Source organism: Tripterygium wilfordii, chromosome 4 (genome assembly GCF_013401445.1).
Source record: "Tripterygium wilfordii isolate XIE 37 chromosome 4, ASM1340144v1, whole genome shotgun sequence".
NCBI classification, from domain to species: domain Eukaryota; kingdom Viridiplantae; phylum Streptophyta; class Magnoliopsida; order Celastrales; family Celastraceae; genus Tripterygium; species Tripterygium wilfordii.
The window spans coordinates 7,652,532-7,674,424 of record NC_052235.1 but is presented as its reverse complement, the minus strand read 5'-3'; the positions used below and the strand labels follow the sequence as shown (position 1 = coordinate 7,674,424).

Below are 21,893 nucleotides of genomic sequence, written 5' to 3'. Positions count from 1 at the left end.
TAGGGGTGCAAATAAAGTTCATCTAATTTTTTTCTTTCGAAAATTTGGATAAATTCCTTTAATTAGAATCTAGAAAATAAAAAAAGAAAGCACAATAATCGCATCTGCTAGTGATCTTATCTCAGCCTGAGCTCTCCTGGTTAGGTAGGTAGGTCACTCGCAAATCGTTACACTTAACAATTTACCATCTTTAATTTGTTTGTACATAAAACAGAAAAAGAAACGACTTTTTTTCGCAATAATCACACCGCAATTTCCGAAGCAGAAGCAGAAGCAGCAGAGGGACTCTCACCCTCCACCTGCTGCGTTTCATCGCCGGCGCCGCCATTTGCATACCCACAAACGCATAAACACTCACTGTTTTTGCTGTGGCGGGACGGGTTAACTCAAGATGGGTGCAATAAAGTCTGCCGTTGCTGATGGGGTGCTCACGTTTATGTGGGTTTTCTGTGCTTCAACTTTTGGAGTTCAGACGTCCGTCATAGCGACTGCGCTTGGGGTGCAAGGTGTGGTTTACGCCTCCCTCTTTATCACTACTTTTATTGTGTTCGTCTTTGTCTTCGTTTTTAGCTTGATCGGGAATGCGTTTGGTGGGGCCACTTTCAACCCAACTGGCACTGCCGCCTTTTACGCCGCCGGTATTGGCGGAGACAGCCTCTTTTCAATGGCTCTCCGCTTCCCAGCACAGGTATATTCATTTACAAAATGCATTTATAATGAATATTTGTGTGTCTATATCGTGTAGTATATATCAAATGGGGCTGAATTGTGCCCTAATTGTGCATGTTTCGTCTTGTTTGCTATTTATGATTCATTTTCCTGCTGAATAGCGGTGTGTTTCAATTGATTTGTATATCAGTTGCTTCTTTTAAGTGTACTTCTTTGTGGGTCTTGGACCAAACTTTGGCCTTTTGTATGTGTGATCCTTTCGTTTTCTCTAAAGTCTACTTCTTTAGGGTTGGCTTAACTTTATGTTACTGAAGTTCTTTTGTTTAAAAAAAAAATTACTTTCGATATCACTGTTTTTCACTTTTTTGATTCTGCATTTTCCCCTTGCCTTTGTTTTTGTAAGGAAAAAGTTCATGTCTTACTTAGCTTGATATGTGGAAGCAGTCAATACGTATGAACTACTGTCCTGTTATTTATTATGTTCATTGATTTCTGTTGTAGCCAGGAATTTCAAAATGAAAAGCAAATGTTTTAGAATGTCAATCTGTCAAGAAACAATTCTTGGACTGTTAGGTTAGACAACAATGTTATTATTGACCTATGTATTTTGGTTTTGTCTAAGTAAAAACTAGATTTATTCAAAAAGGAAGAAACTTTTACCAAACATTCTTGGAACACAAGGATGGAATGATACATCTGCGCAAAAGAGAGGTTTCTGAGCAACAGATTGTGTGATACTTAATTCGTTTGGACAGCTATTTCTTAGTATATAATTTTGTGTACAGGCAGCAGGCGCTGTTGGTGGTGCTCTGGCCATCATGGAGGTGATGCCAAAGCAGTACAAGCACATGCTTGGGGGACCTTCTCTGAAGGTTGACGTGCATACCGCAGCCATTGCTGAAGGGGTGTTGACTTTTCTTATTACCTTTGCTGTCCTTGTAATTATCCTTAGGGGTCCTCGGAGCTTGATATTCAAGGCGTGGTTGCTTGCTATGGCAACTGTAGCATTGGTGGTTGCAGGGTCAGCTTACACCGGGCCTTCTATGAATCCTGCAAATGTGAGTAGTCCACCTGGCTTTTATTTTGCATCCCTTGTCCATTTTTTATGTTGCCACAACTCTGGACATATGTTCTACTGATGCAACAATCATTACTTTTTGTCGTATTTCTTTTAGTATGAATTTGTACATATTAACTGTCGGCTATGTAGCACGGACACGCAACACGACACGGACATGCGGACACGTGATTTTTCCAAAAAGTAGGATACGGACACGTTGATTAATTTTTTTTATATTTTTTATATATATACATATATTTCATTTCAATCAATATGGTCCAAAACAACAATACATTAAAACATAATATAATTCAATTAAGATAGTTCAAAAAATCAAATATCTTATAACAAATTAAAAAATCCTTAAAGTATTTAAAAAATCAAACATAATATAAGACTCATTAAAGTATTTAAAAAATCAAATATCTTATAACAAATTAAAAAATAATTCAGTAAATTAAAAATAAAAGACAAAAACGTGTCTCCAACGTGTCCTCAACGTGTCCAATATTAAAAAAAAAATAAAAATCGGATACTCAGATTCACGTGTCCCAGACGTATTTTGAGCGTGTCGGGACGTGTCCGTGTCCAACACTCTGACCAAAACAGAGTGTCCGTGCTACATAGACTGTCGGGAGACAACAACATGATCGTCAAATTAAGCTTCACCATTGACATTTTCTATTGATGTTAAAGCGTATATGAATTGAAGACCAGCATATTTTATATTGGCAATGTTTTATATTTCTTCTTAGAAAAATTAATGCAAGTGTTTTAAAAAAAGTGATGAGATTCATAACAGATCAGTTCAGATTAAAACGAATATATTATTTTTGTAACTTAGCATTTTCTGCATGTTTCTTTATCTAATTTTGCATTCTTGTAATTTTGGCAAGCGTGGCATATACGTGTCATGGAGTTCTTTGTTACGTAAGATACGTGGCTTATGCATTCATAGTTCATACATCTGAATTTTTGGCTGGTTTTGTACCCCTTTTTTCTATAAAAATATGTGTGTCTTAGACTCTTAGTCTTACTAAGTTTGCTATACAAAGAGGCATGTGGCTATAGCAATCGGGGAGGCCTGAATTTTGACTGGGACGGTACTTCCTTTTCTATCAGATGAGCATGACATGCATCGGATTGTTCTATGAATCCTTTTCAGGTGTCTTAGTTGGAAGGTGAAACTTTGGTGGGCCTATAGTTACTAACTTACTATTCTTTAATACCCTACTGGTTATTTAAAGAATTGGTCAAATCACCATGATTTTTTTTTCTCTTCATTTATTTCATTTCCTCAGATAGACGAACAAAGAGAGGAAACGAAAGACCTTTGTCTTTGTTCGCCCTTTGCTCTTTGCTTCTAATAGGGATCAAACAGATCCAGTCACTGCAAGGATGGTTTTGTGATAATATTTTTCTTATCAGACAATGCAAGGCTATTCCATAGGTGTCTTTTCTGTCTTCAAAAGCTTGATGGATCCATCCTCTAATTTGCAGAGCAGATGTAGAAGTGAAGATGTCTGATAAAGCTTCTATGATTGAAAAACTACTCTTTGTTCAATGAAAATTGTGGAGGATGTAGGTTTGAAGGTTTGAGGCTGGCATCATCATCAAAGCCTTGATACCAAACAGTTTAGGGGTTTGCTACATAAATCCATGACGATGATAGAAATTAGTTATTCTCTGATTTATTCGTGTTTGGGGTTTTTGGTAGTGTTTGGCGAAATGCTGCCTGTAGGTGACAATGGGGTTCCAATTGAAGATGAAGTTGGCATGATGGTGCTGGTGGGTGTTGAGTCAAAGTGGTAACTAAGACCTGAATATTGTTCATTGATAGTATTCGGCTGCTGTGAATAGGCAACAGAATTTTGGGGCTAGCCCTATACTTAGGTCTTGGGTTCAAATTCCGCCTGGTGCATTGTTGGGTCATTGCTAATATTAACTTCCGTTAATTGAGACTGCTGAAGATGATTACTTGTTTGTTCTGGAAACTTCCAGGAGCTTTGCCTATAGAGCTCATGTGACTATGACCTACTTTTTTTGCAGCGTCTCAAATTCTTGATAGCATTTTGCCTTACATTTTGAAGAACAGCTTAGCTAAAAACGGGAGAGAAATTAGGATCCTACGAAACTCGAATGTTTCACGCACTGATTGGTTCTGGAAAGGAAATGCATGAAGTTAATTACATTCTCAAAAGATTTCTTAAAATTGAAATCTTTCTAATTTTATGGTCTGAAATTTTATGGTTTGGAAATCTTTTCAAATGACCCATTAGATGCTATTATCCCAGGTAGGGTTACTTTATATACTTTGACAAGCTCTCATGGCCTAGTACTTTTAGATTTATGTTTGCTGATTAGATTGAAAAAAAGTAGCTGATAAGAAATGTCTGCATGGTGAGTATCCATCCTTTTCTTCTTCTTCTTCTTCTTTTTTTTTGACTTTCACTGGTACTTATTAGCTCTGCACAATTTGGTAATGTCAGTTTTTTTTTGCAGGAAGTCTCTGTTACAGTCAATACATTGTTGCTTAATTGGCATTAACAACACCTAGAAGACACTGTTTTAATAATCTTCTGATCGATCTGTCATTTCTTCCGACTACTCGAATAACTACAAATGTAAGGGTTTTTTTTTCACAGGCGTTTGGGTGGGCGTACGTTCGCGGCTGGCACAACACTTGGGAGCAATTTTATGTTTATTGGATATGCCCTTTCATCGGAGCAATATTGGCTGCCTGGATTTTCCGCGTGATTGTTCCACAGCCAGCTATCAAAGCCAAGAAGAAGAAAGCAAAGAAAGCCTAATATTCTACAGTTTAGGTGATAAGCTTCAAACGTTTCATGTAATAAGTATTGTTTCTTAAGATCTGGACGGTATTGTTAATGTCCAGTGAAGTTTCTCTCTTTAATGGTAAGTACTGCATATTGTCTCTCTTTATGTTTGCATTTTTTTAGACCGTATGAATTCAGGAAGTTCTTTATTCACTCGTCACTAAGAGCAATACACTTGTGGTCTTGCATTGAATTTTGATCAATTTACCTTGTTGTCACGGGTCCGACGATACGAGTTTAGGTTTATATGGAATGTCTAAAGGGTATGTTTATATGATGTCGTTCTTGATTAAAAATAATTCGTTACCAAAAAAACCCACCACCAAAAAGAGGGACTACTTTTTCTCACGCTTTACTTCAAAGACTACATTTTAATAAAATATAATATATTTTAGAAATATAATATATTTTAGAATAAATCAATAAACCCAGTCTTTGTACGTGTAAAAATAAAATAAAATAAAATATCAAATCTGGATCTTACAGGAAGTTCGGACCGAGAAGAAGAGCCATCCTCTCTTCTCCTCTCGCAGTACAAAGACATTGGCGAGAGACGGACTGACACTCGACTCAATACGAAACGGCATTGTCGTTTCACATCATCAACGTTTCTCCAATACCGTTATAAGGTTAGGAGAGCTGGATCCCAACCAAGAACAGGCGGTCCAGTCCCTCAAGGCACCTGCCACCGCTGGTAACGGCCAGATCCGGTACCGAACACCTTCCTCCGCCGAATTACTCCTCGAGGCAGGTCAGCAACAATCCACCTCTCCTCCTCACCCCGATCACAACCAGTCCCCTGACGACAAGATGCTCAAACGTCCTCCTCGCTATGAGTCTTTGTCTGACAAAATCCACCGTTATCGAAGCGTTTTGCTTGTCATTTCTATTCCTCTATTCCTTGTCGTCTTCGTATTATTCCTTATGCCCGGCTGGACCACTGATTCGGTCATCGAGGAAGTCTTCATTAACAATCGAAAATTGTCGCCCAAGGTGGGGTCTCCCTGGAGGTATGCAGTTATTTTTGACGCCGGAAGTTCGGGGAGTCGGGTTCACGTGTTTTGCTTTGATAGCAATATGGATCTCGTCCCCGTTGGCAAGGATCTCGAGCTTTTCCTTCAGGTATCAATGTCGATTTTGATTTGGTCCTTTCGGAAAAATCCAATTTTGTTGCTGTGATTTAGTGTCTAAAGTTAATCGTACTTGAAAGTTTTGTTCTTAGAGATTGGATCTGAGTGTTTGATTGTTGTTCTGATGAATCACGTAATGTGTTTGAATTCCGAGCATTCCGTGCGTGGAAATTCTCCTGCATGTATCCTGTGTTTAAGTGATTGTAACTCCATTTACATGGATCCATAGTTCCATCACCATGCTTTAGGTTTAAATAACCATCCCTGATATATACGAAATTGTTAGATATCAATCATGCCATATACAGAGTGCTTATTCCCATTGAAGCAGAAATTTCTTAATTGGGTTGCAAAGTATACTTGTTGGCATTAGTTGAATGATGCTTGTTTAATGTGGCTGATTTCATTCTCTTTCTTTCTTAGCAAAGACTTTGTTTCTGGCATTTTTATTTCCCCCTGTCATTAGTTGTCTACTGTTTGTTATTTTCTCTGTACTTGTGTTTTGCACGCATCTTATTTTACTTTGGTTTTATATGTTTTCTAGATTAAACCGGGTTTAAGTGCATACCCGAAGGATCCACAGGCTGCTGCACTGTCTCTTGTTTCCCTGCTTGATAAAGCAGAAAGTGTTGTGCCCAAAGAATTTCGCCCCAAGACGCCAGTTAGAGTTGGGGTGAGTAAGTATTAAATACATAATGTGGCACTACATGCCTGTGCATGCATTGTGCTCATAATTACTCTACTTAGCTCTTAATGTTTGTACAGGCAACTGCAGGGTTGAGGGCATTGGGAGGTGATTCATCTGATAGAATTTTGCAAGCGGTAATTTTTTTTTGTTGTGACTTGTATAGTTGTATTGGATTTAATGCTTTTTTTACCCTCCTGTATACTTACTTCGAATAGCTGTGAACGTCCCTTATGAAGGTTAGAGATCTTCTGAAAGATAGAAGCTCCTTCAAATCTGATGCAAAGTCAGTTACTGTTCTGGACGGGAGTCAAGAAGGTTGTTATCAGTGGGTAAGTTGCAGATCAACAAATTATTTTTGCACTTTGTCTGGGGTTTTTTGTTCATCTTATTATACTCTTACTGATGCTTCAGTGCAATATGTGGCTGAATCCCTAGTTGTCTTCCCTCTTCCACAACCAAAGGAAAATGAAACAAGAAAAGAGACTTATTTAAAAGGACTAATGTGGTCCCTAGGAGAGGGTGCAAGTAAACTGATAGAAACTGGGTCCTTATCATAAACCTTCAAAAGAAAAAGAAAGGAGCATTCAGATACTCGGTTTAAACATGTAATGTGTTGTGATTTTAGAACTTAGAAATTTCCTTGTGCTGTAAACTTGTAATCTATGATACCTAAACTTGGGTATTGGTGTCGGGTATGTGTACATATATGAGTGTCAGGCTATTCAATTTGAAAATTGATGGGTACATGGGCACCGTCCAAAAACTAGGATACATGTAGTGGGTACATTATCTTAATATGTGTTAGGATTATTATATAAAATATTAATGTTATGTTAGGTTCAATGTAATTTTGTAATGATTTTCTTATTTTTGATACATTTTTTTTATCACATGAAGTTTGGCAATCTTATCAACTAATAACTTAAATAGTTTTCTTATACAATTGATGAATATATTCTAAAGTGCTTTATATGGAAGAATTGGGACAAAGGCATACAATTTGTCTTTCTAATTGAGTCTAGACATCTAAAGGGTAGAATTGTAAGAAGGAAAGGAAAACGAAGTGTCCAAAAAATTTTTGGAGGATCCGACGCGGATCCCATACCCGACACGGGTATGGCAGGGTATATTGAAGTGTCCGGGTATCATAGGTTGTAATAGTTGTATAGGACTTGTATGCGATGAATGAGTAAGTCTGCTCTCCTATTGGCAGCATGTCGCACGCGTTTCCCATTGCACAATTGGTATTATTAGTTGTAAACCTTTTTGGAGGTACTTCATCAACCTATTAATACGAACATTGACTGCCTAGCTCAAGTCATACGGCCAATGGGGTCGTGCCTGTACATATCTTTTTTACTCTTCCATTCACGATCTTGGACTTCCTGAGCATGACAATCAACTCTCTAGTGCTTCCATCTGTAGTTAGCACTTGGCTCCTAGAGCCACAGTACTTCTGATTTCCGAGTTTATCTCTATGAAGTCCATAACTTTTGAGTAGGCTCGTATGTATTGTCTATAGCCATATGCCCTGGTTGGTTCCCCTTCATGGTTTGATCAAAGAATATATGTGACACAGGGGGTCTCTTGTGGACATTGTTTTATCTTGCGTTAACAATGTAACCAGAGTAGCTTATTTTTCAAAGCTGCAACCACCTGATGATTCTCCATTCATTCTTGATGGGAATCAGTACAGCTGCCCTGAATAAGCTTCTAATGAAACAGAATTATTACTGACCATTTGCTTTGGTTAATGACAATAACATGGTAATTACCTATCATACCCTATACTATCAATAACACTTGGTTCGGTTTTTACTTGACTTTCTTGTTGACTTGCAGGTGACAATAAACTCTCTCTTAGGGAATGTAGGGAGGAAGTATTCAGATACGGTTGGAGTGGTTGATCTTGGAGGGGGATCTGTTCAAATGGCATATGCTATCTCAGAGGAGGATGCTGCCAAGGCTCCAAGGATATTGGATGGGGAGGATGCATATGTAAAGAAAATGTATCTTAAGGGAAAAAATTATTACCTCTATGTTCACAGGTTTTTGCTTCCCTCTGATACTAAATTGATTTATTGTTTCAATGCCCGATTTTTTCATTCTCTAATACTTATTGGGGCCAGCTATAAATCGAGGGACCTTTTCTGCTGCTGCTGTTGGGTCCTCTCGTTTCTGTAGCAATTGATTCAGTAGCAAATATTACTGTGGTTATTTATCATTCAAGAAAGTAATTTGGATTTGGAGTCTCATATGCAGTTACCTGCACTATGGCTTATTAGCGGCACGAGCAGAGATCTTGAAGCTTTCTGAAGAGTCTGGCAATCCGTGCATCTTGGTCGGTTATGATGGTACGTAAAATTTGAGCTGCTTAACATTCTCTGCAGACGGTTTGGTACCTACTGGTGCTGCTGAGTAAAATTTTTCTTTTTTTTTCATTAAAAAATAATCCGTCTTTTATAAACATTGAAATCAAATTGTGATCATGTGTAATCATCCTCAGTTACAATCTATCAGCCTCCATTCCTCTTATCATGTGTGATCATCTCTCTCCCACTCTCTCTTTTTTCTTTGCTATACTTCTTCTTGAACTTCTGTTGTTGTATTTGCAAATCCTTTTGGGATGAGAAGGATGAATTTGGCCAATGTGTTACTTGGATGGCCAACAGAAGCATGGATAAAGTAATTTTTGTTACTTTTTGTTTGTAGGATCTTACAAATATGGGGGAAAGTCTTATAAGGCATCAGCTTCTTCATCTGGCTCCAATGTGGATGGATGTAGGAGTTTAGCCGTAAAGGCTCTGAGAGTCAATGATACAGTATGCACACACATGAAATGCACTTTCGGTGGAATCTGGAATGGTGGAGGGGGTGATGGACAGAAGCATCTATTTGTTGCTTCATTTTTCTTCGATAGGGCTGCAGAGGTATTTTTATACTTAGATTTGTTGCTACTGAACTAACGGATAATAATTTCTTTTTTCCGTAGCCTGCCTGTGTGGCAGTGTTAATTTGACTAATTTTACTTACAGGCTGGTTTTATTGATATCAATAAACCTGTTGCAAAAGTTCATCCCGCGGATTTTGAAGATGCAGCAAAGCGTGCTTGCCAAACTAAACTTGACGATGCAAAGTCCATCTATTCCCATGTGGAGGTGGATAACCTGCCATACTTGTGCATGGATCTTGTTTACCAGTATACATTGCTTGTCGATGGATTTGGTGAGTTCTGCTTACATTAAGTCGTAAGATACACATATATTAAGCATCATTTTCACTGTAGGAACTTGTGCTAGGGAACATTTAATCATGTTTATGTTCACTCTACCTGGACAGGTCTCGATCCTTGGCAAGAAATTACGTTAGTGAAGAAAGTTCAATATCAAAATTTCCTTGCAGAAGCAGCTTGGCCTCTAGGCAGTGCAATAGAGGCTGTGTCATCATGAACATGACATTAAATTGCTCATCAGCTTGAATCACCTATTGAATGTTTCAATGACTTGCCGTTCATCATCGACAACTCTTCGCAAAGAAGAATCCACGTATAAAGAGCATTTCCATGTTTAAAATTGGATCGCGAATCAGGTTTAGGTCTAAATATATATTGGGAATACTTTAATAGAAAATTCTCTTGTTCTTTATTTGTAATCACATTGCAAATTATTCTGATTTATAGTTGCCACTTGTCAGTTTGATTGAATTGAATTAGTTCATTTCGTTTTAAAGAAGAATATTATAGTACCAATTTACCAATCCGTTCTTGTTTTTTTTTTTTTTGTTGCTTCCAATGGCAATTCTAGGCTACAAAATTTACAGAAACACTACACATTTATAAATTATATAAATATGTCGCATGCTTATGTGGTTTCTTTAATCTAGATTATGTAAATTTATGGATAGGAAAATTATGGATATATATCATTTTGGCAAAATTTATAAGTAGAAGTAGAAGTTAAATATTCTACTTTGAAAAAAAAATAAAATAAGAAAACTTTATTTTCAGAAAGACTACAAATCAATATATACAATATTTGGACTCAATAATCAATATTATCTACTTTGGGTTCAATGTCGTCTATTTTGTACTAAAGACTCGTATTGTTTTGTTCTTCATAAACCGTCAAAATTGGTTTTTACACTCAAAAAATGCAATGTTTGTATTGAGGGGTGGGCCCCTGTGGTAATTTTTATTACAACAGGCCCCATTGTAATGTCCTTTTGGATAATAAATTTTTTTCATTTTTAAAAATTATAAATATGTAGTGTTTATTGTAACTAATCCAATAATATATTTTTTTATTTGAAATAAAAATTAAATTCAACATAAAAAAATATATGGCAATTTTTTGTTACCCATGAAGGGCATTATAACGGGAAATTACAGCAGCTCCCCGGCCCCGATTGTGCATTACTCAGTATATCCGCGCTCGAACTCTCTTTTGCTGAGTAAAGTCCGCGAAAGAGTTAGATGACAGAATAATTTCTCTTCTACTGTCTTCAGATAGAGGTCCCATTCTGAATTTCTGATTCGTTGTCAACTCATCGTTTCCTTTCGGTCCCGTAGAGAAAGCTTGGTTTTATTCACTCAGACATTTTTACAAACAGTTCCTGCTCCATTATCGATATATAATATTTACATTTTTCTCTCTATATTCTGTCTCCACAATCTCATTTAACGAAGAAAATGCGAGGAATCAGAATCGTAAGATCGACGACGCCATGGATTCTTTCGATTATTGCTCGAACGCATTCCAATTTCACCTATACGAGATCGGTCGAATGCGCAAGACCCATCATCGAAGCTAGAAATTCCGAGTTCTCGATTTTTTCCTCTTCTTTCTCCATGTCGAATCTAGAATTCCCAAGTGCAACAGCGAATCCCAGGTTACAAGAAGAATGTAGAAAAAATGATGGTGGTGATGAGGATGGTGATAATGATGGTGATGACGATGATGACGAAGAGGGGGAGGAACTGAAAGATGATGCCGTTAAACAGCTGAGAGTGAGAGATGAAGGTCTTGTTCGCGACATAAATACTGTTGTGGGCATATTGCAAGAACTGGGTAGCAATAGAGTGGAGATGAAAAACAAGCAATACGATGTTAGAGCCACAAAGGAGTTAGTGGATGAAGTTCTTTCTCGGGTAAGAAATGATTGGGAGACAGCGTTCACATTCTTCTTGTGGGCAGGGAAGCAGCCAGGCTATGCCCATTCTGTGCGGGAGTACCACTCAATGATATCCATTCTTGGGAAGATGAGAAAGTTTGATACAGCTTGGGCATTGATTGATGAGATGAAAGGGTCTAGGACTGGTGTGTCCCTTGTCAAGCCACATACTTTATTGATTATGATTAGGAGATATTGTGCAGTGCATGATGTGGCTCGTGCTATAAACACTTTCTATGCATATAAACGGTTTAAATTTGATATGGGGATGGATGAGTTTCACGGCCTTCTATCTGCACTTTGTCGGTACAAGAATGTGCAAGATGCTGAGCACTTACTGTTTTGCAACAAAGATGTTTTTCCATTTAATTCGAAGAGCTTTAATATTGTACTCAATGGATGGTGTAACTTGATTGGAAGTCCACGAGAAGCAGAGAGAGTGTGGATGGAGATGGGCAAGAGAGGCATTCGCTACGATGTTGTCTCATATGCAAGCATCATGTCTTGTCATTCAAAGGCGGGTAACCTATATAAGGTGTTTAAGCTCTACGAACAGATGAAGAAAATGGGAATCATTCCGGATAGGAAAGTTTACAATGCAGTAATTCATGCTCTTGCGAAAGGTGGGCTAGTAAAAGAGGCCTTCAATCTGGTGAAAACAATGGAAGAAAAAGGTATAGCTCCTGACGTTGTTACTTATAACTCACTGATCAAGCCTCTTTGTAGGGCACGAAAAATAGTTGAGGCCAGAGAGGTTCTTGAAGAGATGTTGCGGCGTGGTCTCTCTCCTACAATACGGACTTACCATGCCTTCTTGCGTATGGTGAGGACAGCGGAAGAAGTGTTTGTTCTTTTAGAGAAGATGAGAGAAATAGACTGCCAACCCACTATTGAAACCTATATTATGTTGATCAGGAAGTTTTGTCGTTGGCGCCAGCTTGATAGTGTTTTCAAGGTGTGGAATGAGATCTGTCAAAGCGGCTTAGGTCCTGATCGTGGCTCATATATTGTTCTGATACATGGACTCTTCTTGAATGGAAAGTTGAAGGAAGCATACAAATTTTACACAGAGATGAAGGAAAAACAGTTATTGCTCGAACCAAAGATAGATGATATGATTCAGACTTGGTTAGCTAATAAACATATTACCGAATGTCAGATTAAAGAGTCAAAAGATACTCAATCAGGTCGTGGTCAGTCAGGCAAACAGACCAGGGCAGTCTCTGAAAAAACTGATCAGAAAAAGGATTTCGTGCGACGACCTGAAACTAGAATGGTTGTGAGAGAACGTGGCTTCTCTTTCTGGGACCATTAGCTTCTCATGAATCGTAAGTCTCAAAGTTGCAGTTTTTTTGTGTATCGCATGACTGTTGCAAGCCAGCATTGTACAGCATTGCGTCTCCACCAAACGCATGCACCTTCATACAGCTCTCTGGTTACATCATGTATACAAAATTCCGCCCAATTACTTGATTGCTTCCAGTTAATTATGACAATGAATGGAACTCTCTACGACATGTGCCCTCAGTGCACACTTTTACTTTCTCTTTATGAAACACCCCCAGCCCCCATCTCCACCAAAAGAAAAAACCCCTTCTCATGGTCTTCGTTTTGGTTGCACTTGAAGTTAGAGCTCATCCGCATTGAAGTCAAAGAACTTATTTTTCTTAGTTTGAAATGTTTTGTTATGGGATAATTTTTCATGTATTCAACTATCCACTCTCTCAAAGATATGTAGGCGAGCCAAAATTTGAGTCATCTGTGTGAATTTGGGGATAAGGACGTTTAATTGCTTGATTTTGGAAAAAAAAAAAAGCTGAGAATAGATTCTTGTAGCTAATGTGAATAATTTGTGATGGGATTTCATTCAATTGACTATATAGAGATGTTCTGTGATGATCGGTGACATTTAATTGTGAGCAAACAAAGAATGTTGCTGGAGATATGATCACGCAAAAGGGCGTTTGGAGGAGAGGTAACTTAAAATTATCTGTGGCATTTGGTTTGGCAACTTATAATTTTGTTATTGTGGAACATAGAAGTCAGAATTAGGTTAACCGAGTGGACATAATGGATAAACTTTCTTCTAGGACTTTCTGACATTTCTTGTCGCATAATGGCGGCACCCCCTTGGTGTCTTTTTTCTGTGCAAACGATCTTTTTCATTTTTTTTCAAAATGTACATTTTGTTGCAGAATCCTTCACATGAGCTTTATAGATTGAGCATGATAGAGGTTTATGCTTTACAAAGAGTTTTGTACGTTAGACTATGTGATTCTCATATCTCAGTATGATATTCTTCGTATTTCTCTTATTACTTATGAAGAATTTGTTTCTTGGCTGATTTGCAGTCTTGTTCTATAAATAGACATTTTGTGGCAGAATCCTTCACATGAGCTTTACAGATTGAGCATGATAGAGGTTTATGCTTTACAAAGAGTTGTGTATGTTAGACAATGTGATTCTCATATCTCAGTATGATATTCTTCGTATTTCTCTTATTACTTATGAAGAATTTGTTTCTTGGCTGCTTTGCAGACTTGTCCTATAAATAAGACTGACCTTTGAGCCCTTGCAATAATGTCTCTTTGGTAGCAAATCCAAAGTATTTTGCCAAATGTTTCAATGTGAAAGATCTGGCTATAGTGATTAGGACATATGAATTGGTTGTGTATTCATTTATCCATCTGCGTCCAATGGAGTTCCCACTGACATTTTGTTTATCTGATCATAGCCCTTTTCTCACCTTAGGAGGATAGGAATTCGAAAAGTTTATTTTGTGTAATTAAATGGTGATGCTCACTGTTCTTAGATCATCAACATCTGCAGTGTTGCTTTATTTCGCTTTTTTCTCTTTTTTCCTTCATTTTTTTGGGGAGGGGGGTCGTTTGATACTTTGATTTCATTTCTCTTGTTTTGGTTGGTTCTAGTGAATGAGGATCGAAGGGTGTTGATTTCCTTTTGAGAATAATCTCTTTTTCCCTGCATTTTTTTCAGAGGTTGATTCACGCGCTGAGGCAAATCTTCTGAAGCTGTTCCTGACTATAAATGGATTGATCTGAGATAAGCATTGAGCCTGATTAAGGTAACTAGAATTTATACAGTGCTGAAATTCATTCAGTTTTCTGTTTATTACGTCAAATATTAATACTTAAAACTTTTTGAGAAAAGGGGTTAAAACAATCCCGTGCACAAGCTTCCGCAGTGGAGGTAGGTATACCCTAGCATTGCGAGGAGACTTTCAAAATTTTTTGAATTGTGACCAATGGGTAGCACTTTGTCACTGTTTCATGATTTTATGTTTGTCAAACATGTGGTGACAGTGTATTACTTTATATGGATACTTGGTTTGTTTGAATGCCCCAAAAAATGACAATAGACATTAGTAAATTGTGTTGAACAGTAAGGTAAAAGGTAAACACCTCTCGTGCACAAGGTTTCCGTGGTGGGCGGGGTTAGGGACAAACAGGTTGTACCCTTGCATAAAATGTGTTGAGGCTGTTTCCAAGAATTGAACATGTGATCTTTAGGTTGTACCCCTACAACTCTACTACTGTGCCAAATGTTCATCTGTTGAATAATAAGTTACTTTATAAGTTCGAATATATGCAACTGCCTTTTGAAAGTGTGTATACGGACGCTCATCTTGTGAGACTAAAAGAAAAATACTTCTTCATTCTGAATTACCAAATATACTACATTCTTTTGTTAAAGCATTTGTTGATAAGAACACAAGATATTCCATGACCTTGTTTTCCATCATACAGTTCCAGGTTAGGCCAAACTCACTATGTAATGCCCGCATGCGAAATCTGGTGCATCCTTATTGGACGTGAAATAGCTGCTAGCCACTAGGTTAGGTGAAGCACACGTGGAAAACTACAAGGGTTACAATCAAAACTTTTCCTGCTTTGAAAATCAGCTGGATTATGCTTATTCATACATGCTTGCATGCTTCTTGACTAGTCAAACTGTTTTTCTCTAAATTCAGTCAAATCCTCTTAATGGACTTGATGTAACAACCAATCCATGTTAGTTTAGGTGTTGAGGGTCTGAATGCCATAACCTTGTGGTGAAAGAATTACAATCCATGCTTTAATACTTTTTTTTAATCTGAGCAGGTGAAAGGAAGGTCAAACACCACATTAAGAGGATAGAGGAATCTGAATATTATTATAATCTTGGAACATGGAGGTATAATACCTTTACTTTCTCATAATGGTTTTACCACTGGTTTCCTTGTTCAGTTATCTCTGAGTTTTAGAGTCAAGAGATGAAGAGACATAAATTATGGGCAACCGACATTCTTTTTGAAGACAACATGATATATTTGTTATATATTATAAATTTGACATGTGAATATTTGAATTTGAGCTTAACAAGTTATCTAGTGCATGGGAATGGAGAAATATGTTGGTGGAAGACTTTGAAAATCCCAGATACTCTTATTTTGCATCATGGATGACATAAGATTCATAGTTTTACTCCTACTATTGCATGCATACAAAACATAACGTAAAGCCATCAGCCAAACAAAAGCATCTTTTGAAGGATAGATATAATATGATATATATCCTACTGATTGAGAGTTGTGGATAATCTTTTACTTTTTTGGTTCTAATTCTTTTATAGTTTAAAAATATGCTCCCATCTTTCATCTCTTTCTATACGAAATTTGTCTCATTCTTCCTCCTCCGTTGCTTAACTACCCCCTTTGACCTCATTTTCATTTGATGAAAGTCTCCCCAGATTTTGGAACTTCTTTTTGTTTTCCCTTCCCTTTTTTTTAAATTCAATACTCATCTTAGCTTATGGAGGCATTTACTGGTGCAAACAATATATATATATATACTGCTTTGAACTGTCAAAAGTACTACTTTCTGGGTTTCTTGGGGGACGCTTTCTGGCTGCTTCACAGCATGCATACTTAGATAATCGCATAGTATTCACGTAAACGAACTTGTTACGTGTTATATTAATCTCAATATAAGGGAAGATAGCATTGTCATATTGCAGGTTCCATAATCTAGCTTGACTAGGTCTTGATTTTTTGGTTAAGACTTTAGACATGAGTGTTAAGAGATACTTGTTTGGTATCCGTTATATTGACTAAATCAGAAACTCACCTACAAAAAAATTGCACGCGTGCCCTAAACCCTGTTCAAGTCTTGATCCTGCCCTTATCTTGTAGGTTCTTGTCCATGTTAATGTGTCGGCGGTGGTCCCTTGACACAAGCACACAGAAAAATTGGTGTTGTTTTCAAATTAGATGAGAGTGAGACAAGATAGAACTGCATAATTAAATGAAAAGAAATATGTCAGATTAAATTTAAAAATGCTTGAAATATCAATGTCCTACTCATCAATTTCCCTCACACATGTTCCCACAGTTATCCCTAAGGGTCCTGTTTGGTATGTTTTTTTACGTTCGGTTTGTGGTTTCATTTTCCGGAAAATAAAAAATAACCCCAAAAAACATGTTTGGTTGCCCATTTTAGAAAACACGGAAAATAGCTAAGGGTAATTGGAAATTGTTTGGGAAAATGAAAAACAGAAAACAAATCATCAAGACACCAAAAGATTAGAAGAAATGAAAGAGTGATGATATACCAAGTAAGCTTAGTATGCTTGTTCTCTGCTAACAAACTATTATTGAACCCTAAATTTCAAGCACTGCTTTACAGCTATAAATTGTCATATATGTGTTGTGTGTGCATTGATTCATGTAAAGCTTATATGGTTGAAGCTTCCAGTTCCAGCTAGTGTTTCCACATGAGAGTGAGTGGTCTCCAGTAGTTTTCAAGCTCATCATCTGTCAAATGAGTTCAATGGGAGCATATTCTAGTCCACAGTCAATGACCATGAGAGCCACTTACTTACGAATATAACAGCTATATTTATGTACCTTTGATACCTTGGATGCATCAATCATTAAGCCCTTGTTTTTTCAAAAGAGAGTTGGCAGAAAATCACCACACACACACAAAAAAAAAAAAAAAGAAAAAAAAGAAGAGATTGAATAGAACATTCCTTAACCCTAATACTTATCTGCTATCTTTCTTCTTCTTTTTTCTTTTTCCTTTTATGGGTGTTGTGTTTTCTGGTTTTTTACTTTGGTGTCTGAGTTCATTGTATGAGGTCACCTCCTCCTCTTCCCACAAGAATTCACTATTCACAACCTAACAAACAACCATTATATAATTACTTGTTTTTGCCACTTAATCCTTGAAGTAGAAAAAAAGCTAGTCAGTTGTCTATAGACTCAAGGCATGGTGACTGGGACACGTGGATGGCTGATGGTGGTCTAAGTTAACCTCCAATTTGGACAAGGAGAGTGATAGGACACGTGTCCAGTTTTGATCTCAATAGGATGTGATGTCATGAGATGAAACCTCATCCTCTAATTAGCCGCCATGTTTTTTCTTTCTATAGTTCTATAGGTGGAGGATTTTGGCAAGAAGACAAAAATGGGAAGAAACCAATTACCTCTCTCACACCCCCCAGCTGGATATGATTCTCCATGGGGACCCCATTTGCTCTATATCTATCATCTTATGTGTGTGCATTCTTGAAACTGTTTTTCTTCTTCCTCTTACTTTGGCCTGATCTCTTTAACTTTGCTTTTCCCATAAAAGGACAAAGTTTCCACCTCCATAAATTGGCACCCTTTCCTCCTCTCTCCAAAATTTCAAGACCCCCTCTTCTCTCTTTCCCTTCTCTCTTTTAGTCTTGGCTTTGACAAAATCTTGGTTTGAAATATTTTTTTTGGTGTGTTTGTTTAGAAATAGTTGTTGTAGGAAACATGAAGAATCCTCAATCAAGCTTACCACCAGGATTTAGGTTCCACCCTACTGATGAAGAGCTCATTCTTCATTATCTTAGGAAAAAGGTTACATCCACACCGTTCCCTGTTTCGATCATAGCCGATGTCGATATCTACAAGTTTGATCCCTGGGACTTACCAGGTGCTTTTTTTTTATTTCTTCCTTCTTGTTGTGAGTAGTAATTTATGACCAAACAACATGTTGATTGTTCTTGTTTGTTTTTGTTGGTGATCGTCAGCCATGGCTGCCTTTGGTGAGAAAGAATGGTACTTTTTTAGTCCCCGAGACCGGAAGTACCCGAATGGTGCTAGGCCTAACAGAGCAGCTGCGTCCGGGTATTGGAAGGCCACCGGCACAGACAAGATTATCATGAAATCAGCGACGGTGTCCGGTGGCGGCGGAGAAATGCAAGAAAACATTGGTGTAAAGAAAGCTCTTGTGTTCTACAAGGGAAGGCCTCCAAAGGGTGTCAAGACTGATTGGATTATGCATGAATATAGACTTGCAGATGCCCTTAGCTATAACCACAACAACAAACCAATCAAGTCCAAAGATTGTCCCATGAGGGTGAGCATTGTCATTTCCAAATTCTTACACATTTTAATTGTTCATCTTGTATTAAGTATTGGGTTTGTCTGTTTTTTTTTTTTTTGTTTTAAATTCAATGGAACAGTAACCAATTGGTTCTATTCTTCTTTTTCCAGTTGGACCATTGGGTTCTCTGCAGAATTTACAAGAAATCCAATGTTTCAACACCATCAATGGCAGCTGCAGCAAGTGGTCAAGAAGAGGAAGGAGAAGAAGAAGAGCAGCAATTTGTGCAAGATTATCCCCCTCTACCAGCCTTGAAAAGCTCTGTTAGCCACAACAGGCTTAATCCCCAGAAATCTTGTTCATTCTCCAACTTATTGGATGCCATGGATTACTCATATTTGAGTAACATTCTTTCAGACGATCAAGGAAACCAAACTGGGTTTGATTTTTCAACTGCGGCATTCAACAGCGGCTCTGCAACACAAGACCAGGCCTTCTTCAGTAATGGCGGAAACATCGGTAGCAGCAGCGGCGGCAATTACATGATTCAGAAGCTGCCTCCATTGAGCAATTCATGTAGTCCAAACATGGAGAACAAACTGAAGAGGCAAAATCCACTTGTTGATGAGGATATACTGAACCACCCATCAAAGAAACTCGTCAACTCTTGCAGTTTCACTAGTAACACCACCACCCAACCTGATCATATGCCACAGCAGTACAATTTTCTAAACCATTCATTCTTGATCAATCAGCAGTTGCTTCTCAGTCCTCACCTTCAATTCCAAGGATAGATACATTGTTCCAAAAGGAACAAAGAACACAAATTTGAAAGGGAAAAAAAGAAAAAGAAAAAAGGGAGGTAGATAAGCCTTGTTTGTTCAAGATGTGCTCAGAAGGATTGTGTGTGTATTAAAAAGGAGATACCATATGAAAGTCAAAAGGTAGTAGAAAACAATGATGAATCAAGAAAGTAGGGGGTTTCATGTCAAATGATTCAAAAGATTTTTGTAGAAAAAACTACAAAAAGATTGCTTAAAAGTGTTCGAATTGGAAGATTACTTTTTGAGTCTCAGTAGATAAGGTTACATGGGTCTGCAAAATGTTTATCTCATTTTTTCCCTTGAAATAAAAAAGTTATCTTTTCCACTATTATATGCATACACCCATGTGGAATTCCATTAGCTTATCAATCATTCATGTATAGTACACTTGGGTTTTCAAGATTTGTGAATACCCATTAATCACACAAAAAGGTTAGCACTATATATATATATCATTGTATATGTTTTTTGCTTGGATACATAGGCTATGGTCTTATCCCTAAAAATATTAATGCTGTTTTGATCATATACTATGATGATCCTGATTTTGTTCTACTTAAGGTATCACAAAACAAAATGGGCTTGATTCCACTTCATGTGAACAAAACCAAAGATTAGAAGGATTATAGGAATGTCCTTCACAGCTTTGTCCTCTGCATTAATTAGAGCAATCAAGTGGCACTAGTTGACAACAATGAATGAATATATGCAAGCTGTGGCATATAATTGGTGCTTCACAGACACTCACAAGAAAACAAACACCAAAAAGATCATTAAAGTGTGAGCCAAATACTGATCTTGATGACTTACATTGCTTAATTTCTCTCCTTTGTTCTCATTTGATAATTAGACTAGAGCATGTGTAGATGCAATCAATCACTTGATGATTTGGTGATAGTTTTAGTGGTGAATTCTTTTAGGATCAAATAATAGGCCTGATTAATTTGTCCTGTCATCAGGTAGGAAACTATTGTATACGTAAACCTGAGGAGTTTAGGTTCGTATAACTGTAATTAGAACTGTTAACGTATCTGGAGGATTTGATACTCAAAATTGGATATATGTTCGTCAAGGTTATGATTCTATTTGATGCGCATGCATGCATTTCAAGCTTCAAAATGTCTTTTTGAGTTATATAGTGAATGGTCAAGTGAACCATATGTAAACCACCATTCATATGCGGACCAAGCACCATTAACAAATAACAACACATGTTTGTGGTGCACCCTCTCCTGTAACTGACCTGGTTCAGGTCGGTCTTAAAGAGTAAGCTAATATAAGACATGTTTTAAAAATATAAAAATAAAAATGTGGGGTGATGTGGCACACCTCTCAAACAATTAAATTCAAATTTTAGACTTTACGATTTTAAACGAATTGCGGAGCCCCTAGAGCCCTCCCGCTACCTCGGTATGTAGAAAAGTGAAACTAACAAGGCTACCCAGTAGAGGATACATACATGTTAATAGATTCAAGCTTCAGATAATTCAAGGTGAATGCAAAGATGGGGAGATCCACTAAGCTTGGAAAGAAAAAGAAAACGACAAAAAACAATTTAGTTTCTTTAAAACCATTTAAAAAAAAAAAAAAAAAAACACTTCGCCAAACCCGGATTCTTGATGAAAACAGGGCCTACTAAATATTGGGCCTGGCCCAGGCGTTGTGTTGATGGGCTTGAAATTTTTTCACTGTTTTAATAGGTCTGGCCCCACATTAACCACAATAAACCTTTTTTCTACAAAAAAAAATTATGAGACTATTATTCTTGAGATGTATAGACGGAGCTACATAGAGACCGGGGGACACATGCCCCTATTTTTTCAAAAGAAAAGGTGTATATTGATAATTTGTGATGCAACCCAAATCTAATGGTTTTAATTGAACTGGGTCCTAAATATTGTATTCCAAGTCCATGCCACACCGATCTGATCCAATTTACATATATTATTATCTAAATAGACAACTTAAAAGGCCCAATAATCATTTCTATGCCTCTTTTTATTCAAATGATTTGTAGTAGAACTTATAACTTTTAAAGATCAACTTGATACATACATATTTTATGTGTGTCATAGTAAAGAGTTTGAACGGTTTAGAGGGTTTGGTGATTTTATCTAAAAAATGACTCAACAAAAAAGAAATTGTGTACCGACCCATT

The 21,893-nt window shown here is 37.3% G+C and overlaps 4 protein-coding genes across 6 annotated transcripts; all 4 read left to right on the top strand.

The window, feature by feature from the left end:
* The first annotated feature begins 159 nt into the window (after positions 1 to 159).
* On the top strand, positions 160 to 4,717 carry LOC119997580 (aquaporin SIP1-2-like). The gene is made up of 3 exons (XM_038844703.1): positions 160 to 688; positions 1,455 to 1,727; positions 4,375 to 4,717. Exons 1-3 carry the CDS (start codon positions 392 to 394, stop codon positions 4,537 to 4,539), a joined length of 735 nt encoding a protein of 244 aa, XP_038700631.1. The 5' UTR covers positions 160 to 391; the 3' UTR covers positions 4,540 to 4,717.
* A 320-nt stretch (positions 4,718 to 5,037) lies between these two features.
* Positions 5,038 to 10,140, top strand: LOC119997726 (apyrase 2-like). The gene is made up of 9 exons (XM_038844906.1): positions 5,038 to 5,688; positions 6,241 to 6,369; positions 6,462 to 6,518; positions 6,621 to 6,713; positions 8,227 to 8,432; positions 8,647 to 8,738; positions 9,097 to 9,314; positions 9,420 to 9,609; positions 9,724 to 10,140. The coding sequence occupies exons 1-9, from the start codon at positions 5,377 to 5,379 to the stop codon at positions 9,831 to 9,833; spliced, it is 1,407 nt and encodes a 468-aa protein (XP_038700834.1). The 5' UTR covers positions 5,038 to 5,376; the 3' UTR covers positions 9,834 to 10,140.
* A 627-nt stretch (positions 10,141 to 10,767) lies between these two features.
* On the top strand, positions 10,768 to 15,978 carry LOC119997223 (pentatricopeptide repeat-containing protein At5g15010, mitochondrial-like). 3 transcript variants are annotated; one of them, XR_005467985.1, is made up of 4 exons: positions 10,768 to 12,881; positions 13,437 to 13,528; positions 14,551 to 14,638; positions 15,675 to 15,978. XR_005467985.1 is itself a non-coding variant. In XM_038844100.1 (1 exon), the coding sequence occupies exon 1, from the start codon at positions 11,072 to 11,074 to the stop codon at positions 12,866 to 12,868; it is 1,797 nt and encodes a 598-aa protein (XP_038700028.1). In that variant the 5' UTR covers positions 10,768 to 11,071; the 3' UTR covers positions 12,869 to 13,098. The 3 variants fall into 3 exon arrangements, 1 of the variants encoding a protein (XP_038700028.1); XR_005467984.1 differs by lacking the exon at positions 13,437 to 13,528; XM_038844100.1 differs by lacking the exons at positions 13,437 to 13,528; positions 14,551 to 14,638; positions 15,675 to 15,978 and having other exon boundaries at positions 10,768 to 13,098.
* A 2,164-nt stretch (positions 15,979 to 18,142) lies between these two features.
* Positions 18,143 to 20,064, top strand: LOC119997225 (NAC transcription factor 47-like). Its single transcript, XM_038844101.1, has 3 exons — positions 18,143 to 18,518; positions 18,616 to 18,944; positions 19,082 to 20,064. The coding sequence occupies exons 1-3, from the start codon at positions 18,356 to 18,358 to the stop codon at positions 19,703 to 19,705; spliced, it is 1,116 nt and encodes a 371-aa protein (XP_038700029.1). The 5' UTR covers positions 18,143 to 18,355; the 3' UTR covers positions 19,706 to 20,064.
* The last annotated feature ends 1,829 nt before the right edge of the window (positions 20,065 to 21,893 follow it).